Source organism: Cylas formicarius, unplaced genomic scaffold (genome assembly GCF_029955315.1).
Source record: "Cylas formicarius isolate icCylForm1 unplaced genomic scaffold, icCylForm1.1 PGA_scaffold_4__25_contigs__length_36172078, whole genome shotgun sequence".
Lineage (NCBI taxonomy): Eukaryota > Metazoa > Arthropoda > Insecta > Coleoptera > Brentidae > Cylas > Cylas formicarius.
This window is the reverse complement of record NW_026844334.1, coordinates 32,704,518-32,720,406: the sequence shown is the minus strand read 5'-3', so window position 1 is coordinate 32,720,406 and position 15,889 is coordinate 32,704,518. Positions and strand designations below refer to the sequence as shown.

At 33.4% G+C, this 15,889-nt stretch overlaps 1 protein-coding gene across 2 annotated transcripts in view; it reads left to right on the top strand.

Moving 5' to 3' along the window:
* The first annotated feature begins 6,445 nt into the window (after nucleotides 1-6,445).
* Nucleotides 6,446-15,889, top strand: part of LOC132701214 (Kv channel-interacting protein 1-like) — a 33,001-nt gene continuing 23,557 nt past the window's right edge. The window contains exon 1 of one of the 2 annotated variants that reach the window (XM_060668982.1): nucleotides 6,446-6,583. In XM_060668982.1, the coding sequence (XP_060524965.1) occupies nucleotides 6,542-6,583 (42 nt within the window). In that variant the 5' untranslated portion in view covers nucleotides 6,446-6,541. Of the gene's footprint in view, nucleotides 6,584-12,554; nucleotides 12,656-15,889 lie in introns of those variants that run through there. The other variant, XM_060668981.1, reaches the window with a different exon arrangement.

Genomic DNA, 15,889 nt, shown 5'->3' with positions numbered 1-15,889 from the left:
TATATATATATATATATATATACACAGGGTTTTTCACTTAAAACTCCGCACGCCAATAAGTCCAAAACGAAAAGAAATATTTAATTTATGTAAAAAGTAGTCAAAGTGTGGGGTCAAGTAGATATTTCCTAAAGGTTAAAAAATTCGACGCCTGCAAAGAGCTGGGCGTCGCGACGCGTCGAAAAATTATTCGATTGCAGAGACTTTGGAAATACGCGCATACAAAAGTACATATTATTTAAAAACTTTTTTGTTATTTACTCAAACTTATTTACTTTACCCGTTTCTAAGTTATACCGATTTAAAGTAAACATTTCTTGATTAATAAAAAATGTGATTAACGCTTATTTTTACAAGTATGCCATGAATGTTAGTTACTATGGCAATCATTGTTATCGCAGTTGTTTTAAGTGCAATTACAAACAATAGATTTCAACTATTTTAGTATGATTTTATTTATTATTTTTTATCGATTTACTTCTGATAACATGATAAATAAATGAAAAAACAGTAAAATACCTACAAGTTAATAACCAAAATTATTATTGCAATTAACTACATTATAAGACATTTCAAAAATTTTGTTCAAAATTATGTCCATCCGAACACAACTATCAAAAACTTTTAACAGATGAGCTTGGGTCACTTGTAGGAGAGTCCTTCTTGTAGCGGCACACGCTGCACTAATTTTGTTAATGAGATCAGCCATATCTTGGATAGGTTCTTCATAGATAACGTTTTTTAGGTAGCCCCAAAGAAAATAATCTGGTGGTGTAATGTCCGGGGACCTCGCCGGTCACCTTACCGGTCCATTAGTACCAAATCATCTATTGGGATATTCTCGGTTCAAATACCTCGTTACTATTTGGGCATTATGTGCAGGCGCTCCATCCTGCTGTAGCCACATATTCATTCTAGTGTCGAGAGGCACTTCTTCTAATAGTTCCGGAAGTGTAGTTTGAAGAAATCTTAAATAGCGATCTGCATTTAAAGTTGCTTCGTAAAAGTAAGGTCCAATAAGGAATCCATTTAATATGCCGCACCAAACATTGATACTAAAAATTCGTTGGTTACCTCTTTCTGTAATCCAACGAGGATGGTTTTCGGACCAAAAACGACAGTTGTGTCTATTAACGATTCCATTATTTTGAAATCGACTTTCGTCGCTCCATAAAATTTTCGAGAGAAAATTTGCATCTTCGCTATACAAATCGGACAATGTCGCTAAGAAATACATTCTTCTAGCATAATCGCCTGGTTCTAGTTTATGACTAGTTTACTTTTGTACGGGTGAAAAGAGTTTCTATGTAGAATTCTCCACGAAGAACTTATGGTAACACCGGTATTTTCTTTTATCTCTAATAGGGATATCTTGGGGTTATTATCAACCTGCTGAATTACAGCAGCAGTATTTTCATCATTTGTAGCCGTCCTGTTCCTATCTCTGTTAGGTTTTATGAAGCTGCCATATTCTCTTAAGTTTTTACATAAACTTGAAAAGGTTTTTGCATCGGGGACTCTTCTATGCGGATAACGCCGTGCGTAAACTCTTTTTGATTCTCTACAATTGCATCTGCATTCTCCAAACACCAGTAACATGTCTACTTTTTCCTCATTGCTAAATTGCACCATTTTCACATAATAATTCTTAGTTTTTTTTAAACCGAACAAATTTGGATATTTCTTGTGACAAAATGTGACAATTTTTTGATACAGCAACAACAATAACTTACGTTTGTAATTGCACTTAAAACAACTGCGATAACAATGGTTGCCATAGTAACTAACATTCATGGCATACTTGTAAAAATAAGCGTTAATCACATTTTTTATTAATCAAGAAATGTTTACTTTAAATCGGTATAACTTAGAAACGGGTAAAGTAAATAAGTTTGAGTAAATAACAAAAAAGTTTTTAAATAATATGTACTTTTGTATGCGCGTATTTCCAAAGTCTCTTCGAATCGAATAATTTTTCGACGCGTCGCGACGCCCGGCTCTTTGCAGGCGTCGAATTTTTTAAACTTTAGGAAATATCTACTTGACCCTACACTTTGACTACTTTTTACATAAATTAAATATTTCTTTTCGTTTTGGACTTATTGGCGTGCGGGGTTTTAAGTGAAAAAAAATATATATATATATATATATATATATATATATATATATATATATATATATATATATATATATATATATAAAGGCCGCCATGTTATTGGTTATTGTAGATGGCTAAATAATTATCTTGATCTAAGATCATAAAAAATATTATCTAGTTGATCTGAACATAGAACTTGGTCTAATAAGATGTCAAATATGCGGCTATAAATAACTTTGTGACCAAATACACACTGTTTTTCCTTGAAAAGAAGGCGATTGAAAGAAAGGATTTAGATCTATTGTATGAGTGGTGTTTGGTCAGCAGTCTGAGATTCAAGATCAATAAATGTTCATATATTACTATCACATGCTTGTCAATATCACAAACCAAATGTTGGAATTCGTGATTAACGTTTTTCAAACTTTGGTTCTTTAAAAATAAACAAAACTTTAAAACTTTAAAAGTAGTAGTAAAATAATAACTATTACTGATGACACTACAATCTTCTACATGAAAATCATCAAAACCTGATTTCCAGGAAAATAAATTACCTATAAATTATAAAAAACACCCTTTGCAATCGATATTTGCCATTTGCCAAACTTCAACAATAAAAAGGAAATTCCAGGAACAGAATCAAGTAAATATTTAAAAATTACAAATAAGAAATGCGAGTAAGGGGGTTGTTGCCTAAATTTTGATATTTTAAGGAGTTTCTAGAAAAGTATCAGCTAAGATTGCTTTGTCTCTCCTTAGTACAGTACATCATGGTATTTTTGGATGGGATGGAGTAGCTTACTGACATTTAAAGGCTCTGAGTAATACGCAAAAATGGTTGTTGAAAATAATATATGGTGAAAGAAAAAAGTACACTACAGACGCATTTTTCCATAAGTCGGAAATGTTAGATATTCAAAAAATGTGTTATAAAGGAAAAATTAAGCTGATACGGAGAATAAAAATTAAATTTTACTTTAGTTTCGTATCAAAAACTGTTTCACAATGCTCTGTGGAAACATACAATTCTTTACTTCCAAGTAAACAAAGTATACAAAGTTTTACCTTTTTAAAAAAGTTTTAAAATAGGCGATAGTTGAAGGGAAAAGTTTGATGAACTAAATTTATTTAAATTATATTAGAGATTATATACAGATTACATGAGAAGGCTGATTTTGTTATTATCTCTGTAATAATTGTTAGGTTATACTGTTTAGTAAGTTCATGAACACGATTATTCTTTTATGATATTATTTTAGATTTATTTATCTATCTATAGCAATCAAGCAGGTTTTGCGGTCTAAGTGCGCTAAGAATATAATATACAGTGAAGTGCTAAAATATGAAACAAATTCATTTTCAAGTCAGGTGCATCTGTCCATCATAATTTTTTCTTGCGCAGTTTTTGTTGGTCGGATAATACTTATAGACAACAATTTTCTTTATCTAAATATGACTTATTTACAATTTCTTCAAAATTACTTAAGTCCTACTCTCGCAGATTTGGTTTCAACAGGATGGTGCTCCGCCCCATTGTAGTTTGGCTTTAGTGACCGAATCCAAACAGGGGCCAAATACAAAATTGCAATAGTTTGTGTGACCAACGCGCCAGACAATGATTCTTTAACTTTCTGTTAAGAATATGATATGGCTCAAAACGGCTAGACAGGGCCAGATTTTAAAGACCATAGGTAACTATGATAGCCATATAAAATATGAAAGTTGTAGTTGATGAAACAACCTAGTTCCTTACGACGCTAATATTGCGTTAGACGTGGCAACGTCGATCGCCTCCCTTGATGACGTTTTATAGACGTAACTGGCCGCCCCTATGGCGCCTGTTTTCCAGACATGCGTCGCGGAAAGCAGCTAGTCGACCGTGACCGACCTTGATAATAGGCACGAGAAATTCGTCCCATCGCTAAACCCGCTTTAAGCCCTTTTCACTATTGATATTTTGTACGACCAAAAGTATAGTGCATTTATAACTTTGACGCTTTAAGAATTTTACGAATTTTAAGAATTTTACAGTAAAATCCATCCCAACAGATGTTGTTATAGTAGGTAGGTTACGTAAAACGTAATAAATTGTTACTTTGCACTATTTTTTTATGTACATGTTTCAAGAATTGCTCGGCGAAAAAGATTGAAAATATACTTATATCCCGCTTGTTAGTGAAGGGAGATAAATTACTAGGACGGTCCTGGAATGGTTACGGGTAAGGGTCTGCTCGGCAGGGTGTTCTATAAGGGGCAGCGGTTTTGGAGTAATAAACAATAGATAGACAGATAAATAGATCATTTATTCACAAAACCCATTGCAATGTATGTTGCGTCGCAAAAAATAACATTAAAATGTTTTAAAATAGATAAAGTAGAAAATATGTATGTCTTCCAATAAATTTATTCATATAGGACAATCATATAAGATGTGTATATAACAGACAATACAAATACATCAATATAACATTACAAATATTTATTTGGAACATGCGCTTCGAATTCACTTATGCTATAAAAAGCATTAATTGTCAGATGCATCTTGTAATGTTTCTTAAATTGCTTGGTAGAAAAGTTCTTTAAGCTCGACTGGAGTATTTTATAATAGTGTGGCCCCGCATGGCCCAAAGATCTTCTACAAAATATGCGATTCAGTTTAGAGCTTTAAGAGATTTTCTCTGTTACGAAAATAGTGACAATGGTTATCAATGTGTTTCTTATGTAAATATTTATTTTTGTTTGTAACTGGGAATATTTTAAATAGGTATATACAAGGAACCGTCATTATTTTGTGTTGCTGAAATATTTCTTTACACGACTGTCTCGGAGAAAGTTTAAAAATAAGCCTAAGTATTCTTTTCTGCTGTACAAACACACAGTTCACAATGTTGTAAGAAATTGAGGAGTCTGCCTAAGCAAGAAATGGGTCTCTAATTGTTTGGTCTTTATTTTAAAGCAAATGGTGTGATTGTGATTTTCGCGAATTAAACTGATTTGTTAAACGTCTTAACTTTGTACCGTCGTCGGATTGTAACTGAATATAGTTTGTGTTGTGTTAAACGGCTATCATTTAAAAATAAACCATCTCTATTCGAATACAGTCCACACCCTCAATACAGTCCACACCCTCAATATACCCTGTTAGATGGAGGCGAAACAAATGGAAAAATTTCTCCCTCAGTTGTATTCATTTATGAAAAAACTTGGAACTGTAGAAAAAAATCTGCATTTGCTTTTAAAAAAAAAACGCCCTAATAAGGTTTTTATCCTGTTCCAAAATTTTCATAAATAAAAAAGTTATGAGCAATTTTCAAAAGGACATCTCGGATGGTGGTGAAGATATCGCCATGCTGTTAAAAACCATTAAATGTTTCCTAAAAATCGAGCCTTTGGCATTTTAGTCGATTTTACTCTATTTAGTTCAGAAATAGGTTCTTCCTATTAAAACACTCAAATTACGACCACCCTGTATATTTGACTAAAGTTTTCAACGTGGCGCCCATGCTTGAAAATGGAATCCAGCGACGCGACCTAAATTCGCACCGCTTTCCCCTCGAAAGAAATTATTTTTACTCTTTCGTATTTCGCTCCCCCGCTTCTTTGGGTCTGGAAGATATTTTGCCGAGAATGGCGCCAGCAGAATCGTTTATCGTAAAGAGCTCAAATTGTTAGTTACGTGCGCACTTTTACCGCTACGTTGTGTCGTCGTAACTTTGTTTTTAATTTTATAATAATCTAAGTTTATACTATCATTTCGTAGATAAAACGCGAAAAACAAGATTGTGTACAGGGTGGTCTGTTTTTTATTAGATGTTTATATTTTGTAATTTAATATTTTAACGGTGTAATTGAATTCAAACAATTTTTGTATTTTAGTTAGGTTGATATTTTTTACAGGTTCTGTGACAGGTTTCCATCTTATAATAAAACGATCATACTATGGGATGATACCTAATTTTATAATAAAATATTAAATAAATAATAAATAATAAAGTAGAGACCTAAGTTGTTACTTATTCCTTTAAAATTTTATATTATAATTGTAATTGCATATTGCAATTTTTTTATTTTAAATACAATACTCGGTATTCCTGGAAAAAACATATTTTATATATACGTCTTTATCAAATGTAATATTTACAAACCACCTGCTACTATATATACCGAAAAATGACCATAAAACCTTAATTGATGTTGTTGTGAGAATTTAAGTTCAATAAAGGAGATGTATTTAAATCTAATTGATCGTGATGTAATTGTTTTAAATTGTTCGTATCCTGTATTAGGTTTCGGATAAATAGAATTTACTGTTGTCTGGATTTGTTTTTTATTTATAATTTTATAATGGACGGAGTGTAGCCGTTGTTCAGTGCAATTTGTTTAATGATATTAAGATCTTTGTTGTAATTTTCTGTTGAGAGTGGCGTATTAAGAAGTCTGTGTATGCAGTCATTTTGTGCGCATATGGGTGATTTGAGCTGTTATGTATGTATAACTGTGTCCGTGTGTGAAGGTTTATGATAAATGGAAAAATCCAATTTGCTTTGCGTTTTCGTAATAGTTAACTTTTAGTTCTTATTTATTTTGATAAATGGATTTTCATCACGTAAAAGCCACCTCAGTTCAATTTAATATAGGTTGGTCAAATACTCAAATTTTAATGAAAAAAATCGTTAAAAGTAATTTTTTTAGAATTTATCTTATTTTGCATTAAAAGAGAGGGGGACTTTGTATAAGGTTCTCTAATAAAAAAAAGTTGTAGATTTGTAAATATTTGCTATAAATCGTTTTTCTCTTTTAAAAATTAGATGCCGCTTTTACGTTTTGCTTAGCACTCTTTTATGCTTTATGCTTTCATGCTGCCTATATAGATAATTTTTTAATTATTATTAATTTGTTATTATTTCTAATCATTTTTATTATACTACTAAGGAAGGTACTTTTTCAAATTCTATTCAAGTCGTCATCTATCAGTTCTTTAGACGAAATAAAATAAAATCAAAAGCTTATAAGCCGTCCTGGTGAAGACTGTACTGGCACGTCTACCCTATAGCAAGGGCTGGGCTTGGAGTTAAAAAGAATAACTATCCAAACTTTTTTTAAATTGACTGGATGGAAGCCTTCAAATATTTACCAGCTAAAAAATGAGAAGAGATGGCTTATAACAAAAGGTTAGAGTTTTATAATGTCTTAAAAGAGGTAAAAATTCAAAGCAGGACATTTGTAACACTTTCGTGGGCAACTTACCTATCAAGAACAATAGGGCTACTCTTTTGTGACTAAAGTTTAATTTCCGCAATATATTTCCAACTCTTCACTCCAACAGCGTATTGAAAACCAGTACAAAAATAGAATTGCAGTATTTAATATGATAACATGATGGCGCTCCTTGCTGTAGGTGTCAAGAAATAAACAAGTATTTATCCAATCGTTACCAACATAGCGATTAAAAAAAACGATTACATATTACAGGTATTAAATGAAAAATTATATTGCAAGTATAGGAAAAATATTTTTTAAATTTATTTAAGACAAATTTATAATTAACATAATAATTATTATAATATTTTATATATAATTATAATAGTCTTTGTTAAGATATTTTAAATTATTGCACAAGATTAAGACAAAATTACTTAATACAAACTAATATAGTTACACATCTCAAACGACGAAGTCTAGCATAAGATCTTGATCTCAGATACTGAAACAACAAGCTATAATAATAATAATTTGTTTAGGACAGAGACCTTTGTAATGCCAATAAGTGGACCTTAAATTTTTTTCTAAATACTTGAGCTGGATTGAAAATATTTACTATAATTGTTATAAAGCTTCGAGAGCTCCCTGCCTCACGCACGGGGCGATCCCCAAGCACGGCTCTGGTTCCATATGCCTGTGCGAGGAGCCCTCCCTGACCAAGGCGTCCGCTGCCTCATTGCCCCGGATCCCGGGGCCCAGACCAACGTGACACTTTCCTGAGTACCCCTTTGCACTCCTTATCAACAAGGAGCGCACTGATTTTAGCGCCATAAGTGCAGCCCTACTATCAGAGCAGAAGAATACTCTCCTACGATCGTCGTTGAGCCGAAGCACCTCTCTGGCCGCCATCAGTATAGCGAAAATTTCCGCCTGAAACACGGTGCAGTACTGACCCAGAGGGACCGACAAGCTCGATACCATTATCTCGCACTACGCTCCAGCTTCGGCGAAATCTCCAATTCTGGACCCGTCAGTGAACCAGACAAGTTCGTCTCAGGAGCCAACTCTGCCCTCTTTCCACTCTTCCCTTGATGGGAAGACAAAGGTCCCTTTATCAAAGAAGGTCGTCTCAGGGATCATGACGTCACTCGGCATGCCCATATCACCGTGATCCCCGGACCAGCCTCCTAAAAGGTCGTACGAGCCCCGCTTGAAGGTTCCCTCTCTCCAGAGGCCTCAGCTCGCTAGCCTTACAGCCGTCCTGGTTACCTCTATCCGCACCCGATCCGAAAAAAGAGGACAGACCCACCAGAGCCTCTAGGGCCCTCGTGGATGCCTCATGGCGCCTGTAATGCAGAGGTCCCCGGCCACCATGGCACTGTCCCATGCGTGAGTATAGGCACCATTATGGTACCGTAGATCCAACGCATGATCTTTGGCCCCAGGTCCCAAGTGCCCCCCACCGCTCTCCGGCACGCCCACAGAGCTTCAACCTGGACGTTGACCGTATGTGTTTCTGGAAGGTCAACTTGGAGTCCAACCATATCCCCAAGTACTTGACGCTTTCGCTTTGCAGAAAGACACACCCCATCCATCGAAATGTTGAAGTTACGCTCCACCTTTCTTTTCCTGGTGAAGATGACCATCACCATCTTGCCAGGATTGACAGATGCTGGGGCATGTCCAGAATGTTTTTCGTCCTTAGAGGAACATTGTGAATTTCATACCGAAACACTAGATAATCTTTCAGATACGTTTGTAAAGAATATTTCATGGCCTTAAATACAAAAATTGCGAGTAAACATTGAAATAGATATTTAATTTTAAGCCATTTCACAACAAATATTTTTTCTGATATACGATCAAACTTTCTCAAACCAGGCACAGCTGTTCTGGATTTTTTGTAATCTCGATTTATCAGCAATGGTTAAGAATGGATAGTATAATGGAAGACAGTATATAACTTTACAAAGAATACATGCGTATTATATGAATAGATATAATTATAAGGAGAAGCGTGCGCAGGCGGACCCATAGGCAGACAGAAAGGAAATAGAGATCGAACCTCCCAGCCACAAAAAATAGTGTACAAAAAAATGCATTTATTTTACAACATAACACTTTGTTCCAGTAAAAGATATTTTTTTATATTTCTAGCGAAAGTTTTATTTTTTTGTAATTTTATATGATTAGGTACGGCATTCCAATTACTAGCAACACAGGCTCTTTTGAAAATTTGGTAGTTTTATGCTGTGGCAATCTAACATCAGTTATATGTCTGGTGTTAAGATAAAGGTCAATTCTATTTACAAATCAAATAAAGTGATATTTGCTATAACAATTGATTAGAATTTAGATATGGTTTTATGTGGTGTCTAAAGGGTATATTGTAAGCAAGATTTTCTGTGCCATCTGCAAGGCCAAAGAGTCCCAACAGACTACGTCACAGTAATCAAGCAGTGATAATATCTCTTGTGTTAATCACTTAATTATGATGATTTGTGAGATTTTAAAACTAGACTTTTTATGCACATTATTATGCATTTACTACAACTCTAAAGCGTCAAGAACGAGAAACAAATTTCAAATTTTCCGCTCCGCGGTACTGACATGAAATAATATAATAATAATAATACATTTATTGTTATAACGATCAAAGTTACATAGAAATAATTACATAACCAAAATTAAATAAGTGAAATAATGGTCAACAATAGGCCTTGTTAGGGCAGCCATCTAGAAGTTCTAGATACTGTTCAGGCCTCAATTTAACAGCGAAAATATAATAATAAAAAATTTCATAGAATTTATTTGAAAGCGCCAAGCGCAGATGCACATAATTCTAAAGAAAAGAAAAAAGAAGAAATGGAGGGGGAAGGAAAGGAAAGAGGCACATGTTTTGTAGAAAAGCTTAATATTAGTGCGTACGTAACAACTGCTTTTTGAAATTATTCCTAAACGTTGAATTGGACTGACTAATATTAAAATTAGTGATGGAGTTAATGCAAATGGCTATATTATAAGAATATGATCTTTTAAATAATTCCTTGCGGTGACGGGGTATAACTAGTCGGTGTCTTCCACACAGATTCAAATTGTGTATTGATATGTTAAGAGTAATTTTTCTGTAAAGATAAAAAGGTAATTTTGTTTTAAGAATGTTGAAATAAAGAGAACTCACTCGTAATTTGCATCGAATGTGCATATTAAGCCAACCCGACGCAGCAAGGTACGGGGAGATATGATCTCTCTTCCTTACCCCATAAATTGGCCTTAGACAGGAGTTTTGAACCTTCTGGACACGGTAGCGATCGGATGCATCCAGGCACGGTCCGTACACAGCACTGCAGCGATTAAATTGTGACAGAACAAGTGATTCACACAGCAACTTACCAGTTCCCTGACAAAGTACATGTCTATTGCCATAAATTAATTTTAAATGAGCATAGGCAACCCTTAGTTTATTAGTAATATGTTCTCTGAACCACAACTGCGAATCAAGAGTGAGACGCAAGCTTTTGCATGACTCAGAGAGTGGGAATTTTATGTTATTAAGTTTAATTGTTATGTTATAACCTGACAAAAAGGAACACAGAAACTTTCGAGCAAATATATATATATATATATATATATATATATATTCTCACGTATTGATTCACGGATGGAAAAATGTGATGACACTATATTCCGGGATATCATCCGTTCGCTCGTTGAACTCCGACTGGAATCCTGCTTCCGACTGGAATCCTGCAGACGTTTCGCCAAAATCTCACTTGGCATCTTCAATGCTCGCGCTCCGAAAACACTTCGAACACAGTGGATGCAGGATTTGCAGGATTCCAGTCGGATGCAGGATTCCAGTCGGAGTTCAACGAGCGAACGGATGATATCCCGGAATATAGTGTCATCACATTTTTCCATCCGTGAATCAATACGTGAGAATATATATATATATATATATATATATATATATATATATATATATATATATATATATATATATATATATATATATATATATATATATATATATATATATATATATATATATATATATATATATATATATATATATATATATATATATATATATATATATATATATATATATATATATATATATATATATATATATGATGACACTATATTCCGGGATATCATCCGTTCGCTCGTTGAACTCCGACTGGAATCCTGCAAATCTTGCATCCGACTGGAATCCTGCAGACGTTTCGCCAAAATCTCACTTGGCATCTTCAATGCTCGCGCTCCGAAAACACTTCGAACACAGTGTTTTCGGAGCGCGAGCATTAAAGATGCCAAGTGAGATTTTGGCGAAACGTCTGCAGGATTCCAGTCGGATGCAGGATTTGCAGAATTCCAGTCGGATGCAGGATTCCAGTCGGAGTTCAACGAGCGAACGGATGATATCCCGGAATATAGTGTCATCACATTTTTCCATCCGTGAATCATCCGTTCGCTCGAACGGATGATATCCCGGAGTATAGTGTCATCACATTTTTCCATCCGTGAATCAATACGTGAGAATATATATATATATATATATATATATATATATATATATATATATATATATATATATATATATATATATATATATATATATATATATATATATATATATATATATATATATATATATTCTCACGTATTGATTCACGGATGGAAAAATGTGATGACACTATACTCCGGGATATCATCCGTTCGCTCGTTGAACTCCGACTGGAATCCTGCATCCGACTGGAATTCTGCAAATCCTGCATCCGACTGGAATCCTGCAGACGTTTCGCCAAAATCTCACTTGGCATCTTCAATGCTCGCGCTCCGAAAACACTTCGAACACGAGCGCGAGCATTGAAGATGCCAAGTGAGATTTTGGCGAAACGTCTGCAGGATTCCAGTCGGATGCAGGATTTGCAGAATTCCAGTCGGATGCAGGATTCCAGTCGGAGTTCAACGAGCGAACGGATGATATCCCGGAGTATAGTGTCATCATATATATATATATATATATATATATATATATATATATATATATATATATATATATATATATATATATATATATATATATATATATATATATATATATATATATATATATATATATATTCTCACGTATTGATTCACGGATGGAAAAATGTGATGACACTATACTCCGGGATATCATCCGTTCGCTCGTTGAACTCCGACTGGAATCCTGCATCCGACTGGAATCCTGCAAATCCTGCATTCGACTGGAATCCTGCAGACGTTTCGCCAAAATCTCACTTGGCATCTTCAATGCTCGCGCTCCGAAGTGTTCGAAGTGCTTTTCTTCAATGTCACAAAAATAAAGTAAGTTATTTAACGGTAAATCTAGTAGATCCCTCTTAAACTCCTGAAGATTAATGGTTTTTAATGATCTATAATAAAAACTTACAGGTTCATTATCTGGCAAGTCTAGACTGAATTTTATGTATGTTAAAAAGTAATCAGCGATGTTATTGTCGACAACCCCTACATCATCATCATCATCATTTTACGTTGGTAAATATTAAATCTAACATCGACATAGAATGTAATGCAATGCGGGTAGGTTCTTGTAAATATTAGTCCATATTGAAAATACAAAACACAGAAGTTATTCTAGTTCTAAGATCATTATTTAAATTAAGCACATTGATATTGAAATCACCAAAGCATATTAAGTTATTATAGTCTGAGTATACATTAAACAAGGATTCCTCAAGGGTATTAAAAAATTGTGATACGTTAGTATTAGGTGACCTGTAAACAGTACCCACCATAAAGGTTCGATTATTTAATAGTACTTTAACCCATATATATTCAATATGCTCAAGACAAGCAGATGCCAAAACTGTCCAGACGATTGTGATGCAGAAAATTATAATACGTTTCAGATACGCCAACGATATCATAATTGTTACTCAATAATTGGCTTAGAAAAGAGTCAAAATTGGCCAGCAAGGACCTTACATTAACATGTGCGCCACAAAAATTAAGATCCATTGAGAACTAAAGGAGGGAAGGTTAGGAAGGAAGGAAATAAATTTGATTTCTAAAATCATATAAATTCTTTGCACTATTTTTTCAACTCCAGTACTCCAGTCAACAGTACTCAAATGACATGATTACGTTTCATAAATTTCAAGGTACATGACGCCCGAATCATACACATTCACATTCAAAAATTCGTTAAATGTTAAAGACAAATGTTATTGAACTGGAATTCAGTGTTGACTTAAAAGATTAACCAAAACAGTGCAATTTTTTTAGTTTGAATATAGAAATAAGAATTTATGAGTTAGTTTAAATCATTTATTAGGACAAAAAAATTAAGAAGTTATAGATAAAATTTAGGAATGGACATGACTCTGAATGATAAATTATATTAATTTTTTTTCAAACAAACTTCCGCAGGCTATTGTAATACTTTTACAAAACTTCTGGATTCCTCCTTTATCGGTTGTTGAGTCGTACTTGCTGACGTTTCGCCATCTTATTGGCTTCTTCAGAGCTTAACAGTTTCAGTTAACTTTACCTGTGATGTAGGAATCTAATAAAAAATCACGGATGCTATGAAAATTTTCCAGAATTGGTTCACTGAACATTTCTGCCCGTGTGTTGAACGTTATTGCGAAATTAAAAAACTTGAACAATGAGCACTACTATTAATTGATAATGCTCCAAGTGACCCAACAAATTTATAACATTTAACAACATACATTTCAGTTGAAGTGGTTTTCTTACCGCCTAACACAACTGCCTTCATCCAACCAATGGATCCAAGCGTTATATCCAATTTTAAGGTTTATTAGAAAGGTAATTTGGAAAAACTACAATATCCAATAAGTTAACAGAGAAATCCTTGAAAGGAGTTTGGAAAATTATTTGGCCAAATTTAAGTAAGAGCGGAAGGCATTTAACGCTCTGTCGATATCGATGAAAATGTGGAATTAGTGAAACAAATTTGGAAGACTGAATAATTATTTTAAGAAACATCATCTAGTCTTTCTAATGATGAACTCAAGGAATTAACTGAGCAAGAAAAAATATTGATAGTAGTGATCTCGAAAAAGAGCAAAAAAAGGCTTTCGATGATGTTTGTAAAAAGGAATTTGACCACAATAACTGGAGTTATGGACCAATTGAATATCAGAAAATTGGAAATAGACAATAAACTGAATAATCTGACTGACTTTTATATTGTTTTTTTCTTGTACGGTATAAATTGTTTTATTTTTATAAAAATATACATGGTTATCAAATTTAATACCTAAATTTTCTATCCATCTTCCTTTCTTTAACCCCTGGCCTCTTTTAGCGATGTTTCACATTACACTTTACTTTGATGGCACGTATCCTACGCGTTAAGCAGGGTCTTACTGTAGACTTAGGCGAAGGGCCTAGGACATTATAATAATATATAGGGTATTCTAAAATAAGTAAGTAAAAATGCAAATATCCTGGGTAAATGACGATTTAAAGTTAAATGTTATTTCAAAATGTGAAATTCGTATTTTTAAAAACGATTATTTATATTACAAGCAACATACAATATTTACCGACGCAAAGCGACTTAAAGACTGTTCTTATGATTAGTGCGCGTATTGATATAATTAAAGCTGCTCATTAAGCATACATCTCGTAATACTATTCTTTATTAACATACTCATCATAAGTGTTCATATAACTCCTCCCTACTCAAGTTTGAGAAAAGCGGGGTTGATTTTCTAGAGTTTGTAGTTCTATGCCCACTTTTATATTTTGTTTTCTTTTCAGGTAACAATAATAAAATAAAATAATTACTCTTAGTGTAATTATAATAATAACTGTTACATTAATCGAAATACTAGAGTTTACCAAGGTTAAGTGTTTTAGAGGGTGACTTACTAGGTTTCGAGCACTTTCCATGTCTATTATATTTCAACATTAATTTCTCTCAACTGTAGTGGTTCGATATTTTGAACCAATTCTTCATTAATAGCTATTGACGTAAGCTTTAGTCTTAAATTAATTATATCTCTTTTTTTTATAGTCATAATTATTATTTCTAATTTTAACATTACACTCTGCGGGTAGAATTAAAGATGCTTTATTTATTATTTCGACAGTTTGTTGATTTGGACAATGAAAATATATATTTTCTCGGGAATTCGGGATAACTACAATAGAGTTATCATTAAACTGGGTAGCTGAGGTTTCTTTGTATTCAGTTGGAATCATTGGACAATGATTAGATAAATTAATTGTTTGTGGAATACAGGATTCGTTTTTATTGAGCAAATTGCTGGTAACAGTTTTCCTTTAGGTTAAAGAAATCGTCTGTCGATCTCAAAAGATAGGAATTATTTATAACGGGTATTTTATTATTAATTGATACGGGTTATATACGGTAGATACCATAAGACTTATTAAATATAAGGGATTATTTTTGATCCTACCGACTGCGCCAAATTTTATTTCAAAATGTGAAACTCGTATTTTTAAAAAACGATCTTTATTTATATTACAAGTAACACACAATATTTTCCGACGTAAAGCGACTTAAAGACTGTTCTATCTTAT